Source organism: Phoxinus phoxinus, assembly GCF_949152265.1.
Source record: "Phoxinus phoxinus genome assembly, chromosome: 15".
NCBI lineage: Eukaryota > Metazoa > Chordata > Actinopteri > Cypriniformes > Leuciscidae > Phoxinus > Phoxinus phoxinus.
Window position 1 is genome coordinate 16,315,083 of NC_136890.1, and position 16,948 is coordinate 16,332,030.

At 36.7% G+C, this 16,948-nt stretch overlaps 1 protein-coding gene across 1 annotated transcript; it reads left to right on the forward strand.

Moving 5' to 3' along the window:
• The first annotated feature begins 1,140 nt into the window (after positions 1-1,140).
• On the forward strand, positions 1,141-16,869 carry setd1bb (SET domain containing 1B, histone lysine methyltransferase b). Its single transcript, XM_079638656.1, has 19 exons — positions 1,141-1,377; positions 1,499-1,641; positions 1,850-1,948; positions 2,399-2,663; positions 2,810-2,931; positions 4,919-6,262; positions 6,416-6,991; positions 7,102-7,263; positions 7,808-7,895; positions 8,088-8,272; positions 8,409-8,496; positions 9,221-9,613; positions 10,028-10,246; positions 11,716-12,911; positions 13,057-13,206; positions 13,863-13,988; positions 15,552-15,671; positions 15,820-15,957; positions 16,119-16,869. The coding sequence occupies exons 1-19, from the start codon at positions 1,335-1,337 to the stop codon at positions 16,290-16,292; spliced, it is 5,631 nt and encodes a 1,876-aa protein (XP_079494782.1). The 5' UTR covers positions 1,141-1,334; the 3' UTR covers positions 16,293-16,869.
• Positions 16,870-16,948: the final 79 nt, after the last annotated feature.

Here is a 16,948-nt window from a genome sequence, read left to right on the forward strand (position 1 = left end):
TGTGAACTTTTATCAATTGTGAATTAAGTCATATAACATCGACAAACAACAGCACCTAGAATCAATATTAACCAGCAGTCTCAGACCGCTGTTGGGGTGGAGCTTATAGCATCATAAATGGTATGGTTTAGTGATGGGGTGGGGTTGGGCAATTGTTAACATAGAGCTTATAGTTATAGTGAAGGGTATAGGGTGAGTGGTTGGCATGGGATACACAATCATCAGCGCAATCCTAACTTCGTGTTTGAGGCTGCTGGCCTGGCGCTGCTGTCCTCAGACTGCTGTGATGTGTGGTTCTGGGGTTCTGCATATCTACACATATATAGATATCTATATCTATATCTTCGATATATTTTCCTAGAATAGCTACAACCCTTCCACATACAAAATAACACACAAACAAACTGATTTACAAAAAATAAATAAAAATGCTTACCTGTTACAGACAGAGAATCCTGGACATAGCCATTATGTTAAGACAGTATCTTAAGATCTGATGACCCACTAGCAGTTAGTCAAGGGGCAGTCAGTCTTACGTTTTGGTATCAAATTAGACCAAAATTTTCATGGTGTGTTTCAGTGCAACATTGTCCTTTCATAACATCCTTCAACAACATCTTTTTAGAGAATGTATTAGCCATGTTGTGACAGTGCTGGAAAGTACCTAAGTTTCCCCATCCCAGGAGATTTTATCCTTACTGGTAGATCAATTGTTGTAACATTGGGTAAGTTAACACCATTAGCCTACCCAGCTAGCAAATCGATTAGCAAAATAAATTTCACTCCTCCTGGGGTAGTACTAGTAGTAAGCTGTTCTAAGTAAAAAATATAACGGTTTTTATATAGTAGATTATAAAAGAACAGTCTAGTCCAACAAACATGGCAATAAACTATATTTTTATTTTGTGCAAAGAGCAAAACAATCTGTATTTCAAAATAATGAATGGTAATAATGGCATAAGTATAATCATTATTGCAATATTTTTATCCAATATTTTACAGTAGCAGATATTTCGTTAGAATTTAGCCTACATTTTGTGTTGCTCACACATTGCCTAACTGGTATAGGATATATTAGCAGGAGGATTCTGCAGATCCACAATGCATCTTTTTTTCTTTTCTTTTTTTTGTGTCTGTCTATCTGATGACAGTGCGGGTGTGGCGGCAGGTTCCTCCCACCTGTTGTGCAGCAGTGATGTGCTGCTTCTCTTGGGAGACACGTAAGACCTACAGTGTACTCCTGACAACAGCCTTCTGATATTTACAGGGAATATCGTTTTTAATCAGCGTCCTATAAAGAGAAATTTACTAACATTGTACAATGACTGCGAATCATGTTCGAAAGCGTCGAAAAGGAGGGTCAACGGAAAGATAACGGTAAGAAATAAAGGGGTATCAAAATATGTGTTATGTAGGCCTACTTATTATAGTCATGACTCAGTGCTTCCGTTGTGCAGAAACAGTTATTTTCATCGTGTACTGTGATTCTCCAATTTAGATACATTATTAAAAAACGGTAGTTTTGATCCTCTGGAAGATGCAACTCCAAACTGGAGTTGTTACAAACTGATTATTGATCCGGATTTGAGCAGCGGAAGTCAGAAAGTGTACCGATATGATGGACAGCACTTCAGCGCACCGGTGAGTATGATTTCAAGGCGAACAACGATAGTAGCCTACTACTATTTATGTAAACGTTATTGTATTGTTGTTGTATTGCATTAATGCTTAGTTATCAAACTTAATGACCTTTGTAATTTTACCATATTTACAGTCTAGTTGTATTTTCCATTGTAGCCTACAATTGAATTGTTGAACAATTGTTCTTAAATTGTTGTCTGTCTGTCAGCATCCTGAATGTTTCCCTGTGGATGTTGTTCGAGATCCCAGAATTACTCGTTTTTGGACAAAATTCAAAGAAACAGATCTCCTGGTCCCCAAATTCAAGGTTAGTATTAGATACAGTATCAAATGATGCATTGTCTAATGTTTTGCCTACAGTAAATGCAACGTTTTTAAAATGATAAACATTTAACCCTTATTTTCTATTGATACTGACTTTCTTCATGTTTGGAGTCCAAGATAATTTTAAAAAAAAAATATTCTATGTATTAGGCTACTGTTTTATTTATAATTGTTGCTAAACTAACCTAACTAATTTAAATCTATCTAGTTTCTCTGATCCCCATAGACAGATATTGTTATTGAACTATTCATCACAAAGTAGAATTGTGATATTGTGTTTGGTATGAATTTGACCGGAGCAAAAACACTTTATATAAAAATACAATACAATTTATGTAAATAAACAATGGGCAGAAGTGTATCTGATGTTTGTTTTACATTGCCTTGGATTTACCAAATAATGCCATATTATTTCAATAAATCACTTTTTTAGGTTGATGAGCATTATGTTGGAGCGCCGAAGGAGTTGACATTTGCAAGGCTTAATGACAACATTAGAGATGGATTCCTGTCTGAAATGTGTAAACACTTTGGAGAGGTTCAATATTTGAAAGTTTTATACAATCCAAAAAATAAGAAGCATTTAGGAATAGCAAAGGTCATTTTTGAATCTGTAAAGGCAGCAAATAATGCAGTAAAAAACCTCCACAACACTTCTGTGATGGGAAACAACATTCATGTGGAGTTTGACCCCAGAGGTAAATACATTTTTCCATCTCTTTCTTTTTTCTTACTACCTTATCAGTTCCAAATAAAGGTTTTCATAAACATGTCTATGCAGACACATTTACTGTATTTTCATGCATTATATAATTCATGATCTTTATTGACTGACTGGTTTTAGGTGTGAAGAGGAATCGATACTTCCATATGCTTGTTAGTGGTTTATATACACCTTTTACTCTCCCTGTTGGTGAAGAGGCCTGGGGACCCCAGTCACCATCTTTCATCACTGATTCTTTCACTGTGAGTACAAGACCATAGGCATTTCTTTTCTTTTTCACCCCCTTTTGTCAGGCCCCTATTAATCTGTGATAGGCTCATCTTTCATCAGCACCTTTTAAATATCAACAGGTTATTTCAGCAAATAAAATACAATAAAAATGTATCTTTAGGGGATGTAAAATAGTTAGTTTAAATCAGGTATCCTCAAATAGTGGACCTCGGCCCGGTTCAGAACACCGGCTTGGTTCCAACCGGACCGTGAGACAAAAACTCTAGCACCATTTTACCATTTCCAAAGATTAAAGAGGCAGCGCATCAAAACAATGGAGCAGTTCACACCAGAAGCGCTCATCTAATATTTTTATCTAAAGTAAAGTGAAATGAAAACGTTTTTCATTCAAGCCCTATCCGTTCCATGTGCATTGCTTCTCTCTCTCAGTTATTTTATCAAATTTTTTTTTTATACTTTCGCTAAAGCCGCTTCAGAAACCGAGAATGCAGTAAATATAGTTATTTTTATCTGTCATACAGTATATGGCTCTGACCGTTTAAACCAGGTTTGTGACAAGATGTTTTTTTATCCACATTTAGCATTAGGCCTATTAATTAGCATCCTATGTCATAAGAAAGTACTGGTTAATATAAGGTAACTACATGGGTTAATGTTAGGTTTAGGCATAGGTTCAGGGTTACAGTTATTGTAATAACTATAAGTACTATAGTATGTAAATGGGGAACAGTAACTGGGGACTGTAAAATAAAGTGCAGCCATATTTCCATCTGGGGAGCAGTAGTACTTTGTAAAAGAAAAATATCTAAAACAAAATAGTCATCAAAGATGTATCTAATACATAGGTATCTAAATGTAAAATAATAATAGCCTAATACATACAACACCTGATCTTGCCTTTTAATATTCATATCCAATTGGACTCAACTAATGAAATATTATTATTTTTTAAATTCTCAGACGCCACTGCTTTGACTCATGAGACCCAATATTGCCATATGTGCTCTGTGTAGGTTTTGGGATTTTGTTTTACTTCCTGTCTTGAATACCATGTTGTAGTTCCTTGTAGTTTTCCCTGTTGATTAGTCTACCCAGGTGTGTCTCGTTACCTCGTTAACTTGTTTCTTCCTGTGTAAATATCCATGTGTTTCAGTCTTGGTTTGTCGGTTGTTGTTTTTTCATGTTGTGTGAAGCTGTTGAGTTCCTTCTCTTTTAATTATATTTCATGTTCCTGCTCTTGTACTTGGATTGTCTTTGTTTTCGTTTTCAATAAATACTGCTGCAACTGGATTCTCACCTCTTTTCGTCCTTGCCTAAACTTTACAAATATCCTCATCTTTGATGACTATTTTGTTTTAGATATTTTTCTTTTACAAAGTACTACTGCTCCCCAGATGGAAATATGGCTGCACTTTATTTTACAGTCCCCAGTTACTGTTCCCCATTTACATACTATAGTACTTATAGTTATTACAATAACTGTAACCCTGAACCTATGCCTAAACCTAACCTTAACCCATGTAGTTACCTTATATTAACCAGTACTTTCTTAGGTAAGTACACTGTATACACAAGTGCACGTACTGTAAAATAAAGTGTCACTGGGAATATATATATATATATATATACAATTCCAAAAAAAGTATTGTCCTTATTACCGCTGTAAAGGAAATAAAGAGACCTGACCTCTTGGAACTTTAATTGAATCCCTCTGGCAAAAGTACATTTACTATAGCTGTGTTGAGGGATGGCTTTTTGTTTTATATTATATTATATTATATTACATTACATTATGTTATGTTATATTATATTGGTTTTAACCTTTAACATTAATAATTTAAAACTTCGTTGTTACTTCAGAAGAGACATACAATGGTTAGAGAAGAGATTCTCACAAAGTATACAGAAAGTGCATTTGACATTGCAAATTCAGGTTTTTATATTAAAACTTGTCTAAAATTGTTTTAGTTCACTTGTAAATCTCTTTCAATCTTTCAGGACTGTGAACCACTGAAGAAGCTGTCGTACACACTATCATCATCATCCTCAATATTTAATGGCTCTCCGTCATTGGATTGTTCTACACCTTTATCCATGGATACTGCCTACTCCAGCATGCATCAGGACACACCTAATAGCTTCTGGCAGACCCCTCAATACCAAGATACCCCTTGCACGCCTTCTATGACCCACAGTAGACCAGGCACACCATCTCAGTGTGAAAGGACCCCAAATGAGTCTGCGCTGACAACCAGTGCCTTCAATGTCCCTTTTATTCAACAATCCATCCCAAACATTTCACAGCAACAGCCTGTTCATTTGACTCAACCAGTCTCAAATAAACCTAGCATTATTCAAGGTGCTGTGCAAAACTTTTGGATGCTAGGTGGAGCTCCCTCGCAAAACAGTAGCTTCTCAAATAGGCAAAGAACTCCAGGACGCAACTCTCACCTTAGTTACCATGTCCGTGGAGGACACCGGGTCAGACCTCTTGAGAGCAAGTACCAAAACGCATACAACCGTAGGCCACAACACCACTATATACATAGACCTGTATACAGAGGAGGTCACCACCGCTCTGTACCTATGGCCAATCAAGTGCCTTTTAATACATTTCAGGAAAGTCCAACCACACCATCACATTCAGATAAGCTCACAGTCCAAAACTTTACTGGCTCAGTCAAGGGCCTCAGTGTTAATCACAGATCTGTTGCTGAAGATCCACCATCACTTCCAAATTTAGAAAAATTGCAGCTAAAGGCTATTGGTGTGGATGTTCATCACATTCATTCTGATATGCAGATAAATGCCAATGCTTCAAAAAATATTTTCAATGGAATTGCTTCCCAAGTATCTTGCAAAACTCAAGAGGTGAACCAAACTTATTGTCCACCACAAGCCCAATCTGCTTGCTCATATACCACAAAACTGTGTCCTTCCTCTGAAACCACAGAGGATCTTTCAGACCCCATAGTGCAGTGTCCTTCTCCTGAATCTCCTGCTCCGGAATCAAAGCCTGAAAGCCTAGACTCTCGCATCCAGATGCTTCTTAGTGCTGGAAGTCCAGTTCTGCCCCTTTTGAACCAAGAGAGTTCAGACTCAGAGACTGCTACTGAAGAGCATGATCCCAGCCACTCTCCTTCTTGCTCTATAGATGTTGTCCTAAATTGTGACCAAACATCGTCTAGTGCAAATAATACTGGCTTTCATCTCAATACATACTCTTATCCAAGAGAAAGCCTTGAGGATGCGAGTTTCACTCCACTCTGTGATGTGGCAAAAGATGAACATGAACTTCAATCAATCAAGAAACCCTTGTCCAAGATATCCTCCAGCACTACTGTAAGTGATTGATAGAACTAGACTGCCATCTACTTTTGTTTGCTGCCTTAGTTAAAATTCTGGAATGTATTTAAAATATAAAAGGAATTCTCAATTCAATTCTGAATGGCAGACAACCCTAGGCATTTACATCAATATGAATCTCTTCCCTAGGTCAACATAAAAGAAGATGAAGATACTTCAGATCAGCCATCTAGTATACCAGTGATCTGCACTAACAGGAGCTCTTTACCCCCTCCAATTCCTCAAATGCCCCCACATCCAATCCTTATACCACCATCTGCTCACTACCCCTCCCTTGTGCCTCCTAATATGACAACAAAACGGGGTCCTCCTTCTCCTAACTGGCAGAGTAGTGCAATACCTCTTCCTATCCCTACTAGAATAACAAAAGGGCAAACCTCATTCTCACCCCCCTTCGTCCCTCCATCTTTCAATTTCATGACTCGTCGCCCACCTAACCCTTCCGCTGGGTGTTCATCTACCATGTTAAGGTTCAGGCCACCTTGGCCTCCTCCCCCTATGCCCAGGTTTGACCCTTCAGTGCCCCCACCGGGGTACGTCCCTATGAAAGAATTGCCCCAAAAGGCCACAGTGGATGGAGTTCTAGCTGTTGTTGCTGCAGAGCTGCGGGCTATCGTAAAGAAAGACATACATCGCAGGATGATTGAGATTGTGGCCTTCAAAGCTTTTGATCAGTGGTGGGATGACAAAGAACAGGCAGCTAAGGTGGGATTTGTTTCTTATTTCAACTGTAGTGATGAACTGTGTAGAGTCGATCTATACTTCCATTACCATTTCAACATTATTTTCATATATATCATGTTGTGCGCCCCCAGGTATCTGCCCCATCTGTTAAATCAGGAGGAAATAAAGACATCAAGCTTAAACCGATGAAGCAATGCCTGAGAATGACTGCTGGGGGAGAAGGCTCTGTATTGGCCACAGGAAAAATGTGCCACAGGAGTCTGCATGGTGCCATTAAACTTCCATCATTTAAGGTACAAATATGGTACTTCATATATATATATAGAAAATATAGAATAATTGATTTAGTATATTTTCTGTAGAGCAGTGCATGCTAAACACTTTGGTATTGCCTGTACTATTATTTTTGGATAAAAAACAACAACACCTATAATTAAAAATGGAAATTTATAAGAGGTTTATAACTGTAATGAGTAATGAAGAGGTGGTTCTCAAAAGTTTTCACACCATTATCCACAAAAACAGAACATGCGGAATTTGTACAGTTATTTTTTACGCCGTTTCTAAAATATTTTACAGCTTGGCTATGAAAATGAATATACATTATAACAAATACCATGGAGTTACACAAATGTATTAATTTACCTAACCTTTCCAAATCTAGAAGCTTGTTGAGCCATGATTCTTCAAAGAAAAATAAAAAAAGGTGTTGGGGTTGTTGGAGGGGTGAATTAAAATAAGAAGTATTTAAAATATGATTTTACCCCCTCGAAAGTTTGCTGAGGCTGCCTGGTTGAGAATCATTATGTTTTTGTTTTCACCCCCCATTATGCTCAGTTAAAAAGGAAGGATCCATTAGGTCAGGACTCCGCTGATGTTAAAAGGATCTGTCAGTCTCCTGGTCTTGAACAAACTGAGGAAGAAGGTCAGTTTGGCATTGTCTTTTTCACATGAAAAAGAAAAACCCTTGATTTTTGAGTGTGGAAAAAGGATCTAACTATGGGAATGTATTCACTGACTTTATTTCAATGTGACATATCTTTTAATTATAAATTTATATCTCACAGTATTAAGTTTAAGTAGATCTTGTACACTGAAAAACATTTATTTCATAAAGAGCCAGAGCAGCAAACAGCCCTAGAAAATGTTGGAGAGGACATGACCAAAAATGCCAGTGAAGAGACCATGGTGAAACGCAGGCATTCCAGGCCACTGGTGTTAGAAAGTGAGGAGGAAGAAGATGAAGAGAATTCTGAGAAGGTGGAGGATCCAGAATCTGAGGAAGTTGATGTGTCTGATCAGGTACTGTTTCACTTATTTGAAATAATTGAGCAGAAATTGTGATGTTTGGTTGGGAGATAACACTGTATTTAGGAGAGTTCATAATTGACCCCTGTCATTAATGGACATGTTTGACTGTGTCTATTGTGTTTTTCAGGAGGGGGATGAGATGAAAGCTGATGAACTACATAAAGATAAGAAGAGTGATACCTGTGTAATAGAGGATGAAGATTACTCAGATTCAGGTTTTCATTGATATCTGTTAATTATTATATAAAATCATTATTTTAATGATATATTATATATAATAATGTATATAATATAAGATTTAATTTACATACAAATATAAATCACTACCGCTGAAAATTTTGAGGCAGTGTGTTAAAAAAGAAAGAAATTTATGTTTTTTTATTCAGCAGGGATGCTAAAATGATCAACATTGACAGTAGAGATCTCTATAATGTTACATAAGAATTATATTTCAAATAAATGCTGATCTGTTGAACCTTCTATTCATCAAAGAATAAAAAAAAAAACTTACCATGGTTTCCACAAAAATATTAAGCAGCACAACTGTTTTCAACATTATAATAATAAGAAATGTTTCTTGAGCCGCAAATCGACATATTATAATGGTTTCTGAAGGATCATGTGACACTGAAGACTGGAGTAATGATGCTGACAATTCAGCTTTGCCACCACAGGAATAAATTACATATTAAAATATATTAAAGTTAAAAAACAGTTATGTTAAATTGTAAAAGTATTACTGTTTTTACAGTATTTTTCATCAAATAAATGCAGCCTTGGCAAGCTTAAGATACTTTTTTCAGAAACATTCTACATTTTTACTGACCCTAAACTTTCGTACGGTAGTGTGTGTATATATATATATATATATTATTTAAATAATTATATTTTTTATATCTTGTATGACCACTTTTTTATAGTCCTCTTTTTATCCTCCAGATACCATCAGCCATACAAGTTCAAACTCGTCTGCTTCTAAAAGCCAAGGATACGACTCCTTAGTCTCTCCCAGAACTGTCTCTGACTCCTCAGCTTTTTCTCCATCTGTTATTGACTCCTCAGACGACAGAAGCGCAGACTCCTCAGACAGTCTTTCTTCTGGGGAGGAAGATCAGTTGGATGGTGAAAGATCTTTTCCTGAAACTCCACATGAGGACAGGAGAATAGAAGAAGAGATATGGATTTCTTCAGATGAGGATAATAAGGAAAACCAAGAGATGATTCACTCTCCATTTTACTCGTCTTTCACACACTGGGAAGAAGATCTCGGCCCCCCTGTGACCCCTTCTGCTCCAGATTCAGTTGAAAGTGCTGTGGACCATGACTTGTTTGGTTAGTTCATTGATTTTCTGTTTTCACATAAAGCACAAATCAACCTCTGTGTTTCCAAAATGAAAACAAAACCATCATGCATTACAAAGACATACTTTTTTTAATCTGTATATTGTTACTTTTTTTTTCTTTTCTTTTTTTACAGATTATAGGTCATAACTTAATTATAGTTTGAACTGGACATTTAGTAATAAAAAATATTCACTCAGACTAGTGGATTTACATTACATAGAAGTTTACATTACATACGTAGGCCTAGATGTTTTGAGAATTCTTAATTTCTTGTAGTTTATGTCAGAGTTTTCTGACCTCAGTTGGTGTAGCAGAACATTTAAGAAATGCCTATATCATCAGTGTTGATGTAATTTGTAATTCATGTCATTTGAAATGTAATTTGTGTTTCTGCTCTTGCAGATTTGAATCCAAGGAGAGCAGAAGATCCAGAAGAGGAACTGAGCGTAAGAGTGTACATGCAAGGTCTGAAACTATCTGAGCCTCTCAGATACACCTTACAGGACCCAGTTAAACACTGTTTAACAAACAAATTGAAGCTCCCAGACCCAGTGATATTCTTCTCAGAGCAGGAGTCAGAGCTGCCAAGCCCACCGTCTCCTACATACAGAGGACTGTCAGGTAAGGTTCACTGATCCATCACACATTTCCAACACTTTTTCAATTTCAATTATTTACAATACACATTTTTCAACAGCAACTTTACAGAAAATATCTAAACACAAATGTAAATGCAATTTACATTACAATTTTAAATGCAATTTTAAATGCATTTTTTAAAGCAAACACATCAATTTGTCAACACCTTGTCAAAATAAAAGCACTGTGGTTTAACGTTTGAAAATGAAATTAAAGTCGGCATGAAATCAAAATTTACCCTATTTACTTTGTTAGCGGATATTACTAGTCTTGTGGTGAACAATTAATCCGTGCAAGTTAATACACAGAAAAAAATTGTTTGCCGTGGTAGTCTGGAATGGTTCTTTTTTCTGATGATGTAGGTTTGACGGCTTGGGTTGCTTAACCGCTTAACCACTCCCCTCAAACCGTTACTCTGCTATGGGTGAGAGATGGAGAGGAGGAGCGCTAAAGTAAAACCCTACGCTATCGTTTGCAACTTCCGGTTCACGCAGACTTTATGACGTAATTTTTTTTTCATTTTACAGTTAAAGTAAAACAATTGTTTTTATTAAATACACACCAAATAAAATAAAAAAAGCCCTAAAAGTGTGGTTCACATAAAAATAAAAGCAATTTTTCAGGAAATAAAAACACTGTATTTTTAAAAAATAATTAAACACAGTATTGTCGAAGTTGATACTGTGGCTTTATGTATGGTCCGACACTTGCATTTGTCACATAATATTATTAACATTTTACCAAAAATCAAGCACAGATTAAGTTCAGAGGGTTTTGATCAGCAAATTTCAGACATGCGTGTTTTGTCCGCATTAGAACGTCTGCATCTGAGAAAGTAAGTGCATCACATTACGTTTTACAGTTCATAAACTTTAATGTTATCTATGTGGGCACTACATTTTTTTCTGCCATTTGGACAAAATCTCATGTTATTAAAGACTATTTAAGATAGTAATGGCAATGTCTCGAAGACAAATGCTAGACTAAGACACTCTTTTCCTCTCCTCAAATGCATAAAACATGAGCCTTTATATACAGAAAAATAGTGTTTCTTGAGTAAAAATGCTGTACTTATTCAAAGAACCAGTTCATTATTTACCCTTGCATTGCAAACAAGCAGAAACGGTCCAAAATATGTGCAGCACTTCATTCGCGATAGAGGCTGGGTAGAGTTATGAGGGTTGACCGGCAGTTTGAGGATCTAATGGAGTTACGAGGATTAGTCACAAACTCTTTTTAATACTTTTCATTGGTTAAATATTTGCATAACCCACAGACAGATGTAAAAGGTGACCAACAGTAATGATGTATGGGGGGGACAAAATACAGAGATATGAGGTTTCCGTGCAACAGTGACGATTTGTATATTTGGAATATCAGACTAATCAAATAAATAATCACCAGATCAAGTAGTTGCTAGTTCCAGAATTCATGGATCTTTCTGCTTTCAGATGATTTGGAGACACAATATTCTACAGATTCAGAGGACCAGAGAGTCACTACAGAAACACTGGAGGATTCTGAGAACCTTAGACCCATCACACCTACTGGATCCTTGTCTGACAGTGACCCTGAAATGGAGCTTGGGCGTAGATTTTCACCTCCTGCAGTTGAGGAGTTGGAGCTGCCACACACACCTGGTGGATGTCTGGAAATGGAGGAGGCTGAGGGTCATTTTCTACCTCCAGGACCTCCTACACCATTACCACATCCTCTCTCTCCCACAGGCATCCAGGAACTTCCCTCCTCGCCCCTTTTCCACTGTCCTCCTCTCTCTTTCTTATACCCAGCGTATGAGGAAACACCAAAAACACCAGGGTGCTTCAATGATCCTGCCCACGTTTATCACTCTGAGGGAATAACACCAGCGGGATTACTGCAAGAGGCTTTACAAAGAATGGGAAGCCCTTCTAACTCCATCCTGTCTCCATGTGCTGACAGCATGATCCCGAGGACTCCAGGGAGAGACATGTCTCCATCTCCACCTGTTCTAAACCATGGAGAGAGAAACGTTCAGCATAAAGAGCTGTGGGCTAGTGGACTCCATCATCACAACTCTGGTTTCGCACAGTCAGATGCGCAAACTAACAATTTTATTATAGATAATGGGCTTGAACCTCATAACCGCCATATCCCCTCACGTCAAACAGAGTGTTTGGACTCGGCGCGCTTGAAAAGACGACGAGCGCGGCTTAAAATGAGGAAACGAATGATTGAATTACAAAGGAGAAGACACTGCCCAAATATAAATACTCATTCGTCCTTACAAGTGAACAATGTGACAACAAAATCTTCTTCAAATCAGGTTTTGGGGCATTTGGATTGTGTCTCAGATATCAGGACAGAACAAACATTACCAGAAGCTCACAGACAGAAGCGTTTGCTTGAAGACAAATGTAAACTAAATGAGAATCAAAGAGTTCAGGAGTCGTCATGTTTATGGAGAAATTGGAGAGAATCATCATCCAGACGTCACCTCATCTTCTCTCCACGCTCTGAGAGAAGAGAGAAGTTGATCGTCCATGCTGTGTGGACTAAAGGAGTGAATGAGGAGGAGATCAGGCACCTGAAGGCAACCTATGAGAGGCTTGTGGTGCAGGATAAAGAATGTGATTGGTTGAGGAGAACACGCTGGATCCCACATCCTCATATCCTTAAACACATAATACACATGTAAAACATGTCATATTCAAAATACTTGATAATGTAATTTGTGTCATGCAACATTCATTGTGTCAAATTTATTTTCCAAATGCATTTTGCTCTGTTGTTTGTTCCTTGACTCTGCTGCACCAACCAGCACTCCTGACGACTGGCCAAGAAGATGGCTGGATGGGATCAGGAATCACATGACAGGTTGTGCACGTAGTGAGGGATATTACTTCATCAGCAAGAGGGAAAAGCTGCGATATCTCTGTGATGAGTTTGTTGTAGATACTCAGGTGAGAAAGAAACAGTGTTGTAATTGTTAACTAATCAATAAAACTCGTTTAAGTTTTTGAAATATAATAAAGATAAAATAAAATATGAAATATTAGAGGAAAACGATAAATTAGAGCTATTTAAAAAACAAAAACTAACAGTAAATGACAAAATTATTGAAATTAAACAGAAAAAAGGCTAACATTTGACTGCTAACATTTATGACGGTTGCTATTCAGTTGTAAACATGTTCTTTTGTATATAGTGATTTAAAGGTGCACTAATTAATTTTTTTCACTACAAAAAGGTTTTACTTTGAGGGATATATAACTTTGGTTTATATAGGGTTATAGGGATATAACAGTTTTACTTTGAGGGATATATAACTTTGGTTTATATAGGGTTATAGGGATATGACAGAGTTTTACATAGTTTTACTTTGAGGTATTAAATGAAGACTCAATAATATCAATGACCTAGAAGAAGCTTTTTTATTCTACCATGGTCAGCATGTAGAAACATAACCAGGTGTGTTGTGCAATTTGACAAAGTTAGTCAAAACCTTCATGCATCCACACCAGTGGGTGTCAGTATAAAATCCAAGACCAAGGTTTAAAGTAATTGCACGTTTAAAAGTAATTGAGAGTCATTTGAGAATTATGTTCTGATCTATCAGGGAAAGAGTGTGCCAGCTCAGATTCCACCTTCATCCAGATCAGGTTCAGAACTCAGAGCGGAACAGCGTCGTCTGTTGTCCTCATTCAGCTGTGACAGTGACCTCCTCAAATTCAACCAGCTCAAGGTGAGGCCAGCTGTCCCAACAACAGCATAACACAGCATATGAGATGCTAGAGCCACAAGAAACACCAATTTTTGTTTTTTACAAAAACATTAAAGGTCTTTTCACACCAAGGGTGTGATAACTATAACAATTATGGAAGCTTGTGTCCACCACTGAATAAAACAATTTAAAGATAATTGCAACCTTCTTCTCAAAATGTTAAGTTTACATCTGGCAATTCTGAATGTTTACTCTGAATTGGGTGATATAAACTCACAATTGCAAGAAATAAAGTTAGAATTGCAAGATATGAACTCGCAATTGTGTTATGATGTCAGAATTGCATGATATAAACACAACAAAAAATTATAAAGTCAGAATTGTGATATAAACTTGCAAAACATGTCTATATCTCGCAATTCTGACTTTATAACTCGCAATTTCGACTTCTTTTCTAACATTTTGTGAAATATAAACTAGCAATTGTGAGTTATAAAGTCCAATTCTGATGAAAAAAAAGTGACTTTGTTTGTCTTATTTCTCACAATTTTGACTTTATAACTCGCAATTGTGACTTTACATTACGCAATCCTGATTTTATAACTCACAATTGCAGGTTTATATCACGCAATTCTGAGAAAAAGTCAGAATTGACCGTTCGCAAAGACCCATCCCCCTTAGTTACTGTCGCTATGTCCGACAAGCTACGCCGCTCTCACGCCACACCATGTTCTCACGCAGTGAAAAATACATCGTGGAGCAGAGGAAACTAACAACGCGCTGACAGAAAGGACAGACCAGGTTACTTTTCGGTTACTTTTGATATTAAACATATTAAACAAAGTCTCACCTTTCAAATTTGGTCATTTTTTGAAAGAAATGTAAACAATAAATACCGTTTTGTGGCTCTTTAATGTGTCTGACAGATCGCTGTAAAGCATCAGTTAAAGCTGCTCGTGAACCGATCATCTCTTCCTTCTAGTTCATTTATAGCATCAAATAAACATGAATGAACATAAGAAGCAATGTTGTTTTAACCGCTGAAAGGCATCAGTACACTGCGTTTTTCAAGTTAAAATCCTCCCATGTTAATCTACTAACTCTCCTGACTGCTTTGTCGGACAAAATGGCAGATGGCGAAGTATGATTGGTTAGATCACCTGTCAATCAAGCTCCCTGCGAAGGGTCAAGTGCGCGTTCACCTTTTTTTTACTTTTTATTCTGTGGCGGAAACAAGATTCCATATACAATAATTATAAAGTTTTAATAATCGGTCTAATTCAATGTGGATATGGTAGTGCACACCACAACTATACCAAAAATGACACTTTCATGTAATTTTGCTTCTCATGTAAATGTTTTTATTTGTACTGGAAAACAAGGCAAAAATACAGAGAAAGACAGTTATTTATTTTCGTTATGCAGAACGATATTGTGCATTGGTGTGGACATTAATATGGTTATTATAGTTGTCTTTATTGTTATCATTCTTGGTGTGAATGGGCCTTAAGAGTCCACAACAGACCAGTTTGGCATTTTTCAGTATGGTCCACATGAAGCACAAATATATATCCCTCTTTGCAGTTCCGTAAGAAGAAGCTGCGTTTTGGCAAGAGTCGTATTCATGACTGGGGGCTGTTTGCAGAGGAACCGATTTCTGCAGATGAAATGATAATTGAATATGTAGGCCAGACCATTCGGCAGGTGAGACACACAAAACACAAAATAAATATTTTAAGATTTCAGCAGTCATTTCTGAGTATAAACATCAGTGACAGCCTTTTTCAAGCTATAAAATGATCACCACAAATTTATTTGTATATTATTATCATATCCTAAATCTTGTCTGTAGGTGGTAGCGGACATGCGTGAAAGGCGCTATGAAAACGAGGGTATTGGAAGCAGCTATCTTTTCCGGGTCGACCAGGACACAATAATTGATGCAACCAAGTGCGGTAACCTGGCAAGATTCATCAATCACAGTTGCAATGTACGACCAGAAACATTTTTAAGTCATTAATTCATAATACATTGTCAATATGCCTAAGAATTGTTTCCTTTTGTTGTTTATTGATTGCTATGAATTAAATTAATTTCCATTTTTAACATTTTGTGCTTACTGGTTTCATTTATGTGTTTTTCCTTCCATAGCCGAACTGCTATGCCAAAGTAATCGCTGTAGAAGCTCAGAAGAAGATAGTCATCTACTCTCGGCAACCTATTGGTGTAAATGAAGAGATCACTTACGATTACAAATTCCCTATTGAGGATGAGAAGATCCCCTGCCTGTGTGCTGCAGAGAACTGTAGAGGAACCCTCAACTAGACGAGGACTATTCTCACAATTTCAAAGTATTAGAAGTAAACAAGTTCCAGACTGTACATTAACTTATTTTTTAAGAACAAACTCTTGTATTTAAAATACATTTATTTCATACTAAGTATACTACAAATCAATTAACATATTCACTGACATATTAACATCACTATTAGTGATAGTATGGTCTCTGTATAATATCAGTCTTTAAATGAAAGATATTTAAAGTGTACCTAAAGTATCAAATACACAATCAAATATACTTATGTATATCTTTAGTTGGACCTCAGCACTGTTTCTGGATAACTAAAGTGAATTTAGTATAAAATTAGTTGTTCCAATTTAGCAGACTTAAAGTATATCAATTTAGTACACTAAAAGTACAATTGCAGGGTATATTAAGTACATAAATATGTAAATGTATTTGTAGTATACTTAGCATAAAATAAATGTATTTCAAATACTTGTCGCAGACATTTTTCACAGGAGCAAATGACAGTTTAACATGAAAATACTCAAGCAGTTAATGTCATCTCCAGAAACTCAGATTTTATATTCTGGATGTGTAGATTTGGAAAATGTGCAGAGCAACAGGCCATAACTGGTTACATTTAGTTTTCATCATGTTTATTGTTGGAAGGTTTGAATTGGATTCAAGTTAAATA

Bases quoted from the DNA above. Each gene is read 5' to 3' on its own strand.
- setd1bb (XM_079638656.1), top strand. From the start codon at position 1,335: ATGTTCGAAAGCGTCGAAAAGGAGGGTCAACGGAAAGATAACG. The intron at 13,989-15,551 runs GTGAGGCCAGCT...CCCTCTTTGCAG, and splicing joins TCAAATTCAACCAGCTCAAG to TTCCGTAAGAAGAAGCTGCG. The intron at 15,672-15,819 runs GTGAGACACACA...TCTTGTCTGTAG, and splicing joins TAGGCCAGACCATTCGGCAG to GTGGTAGCGGACATGCGTGA.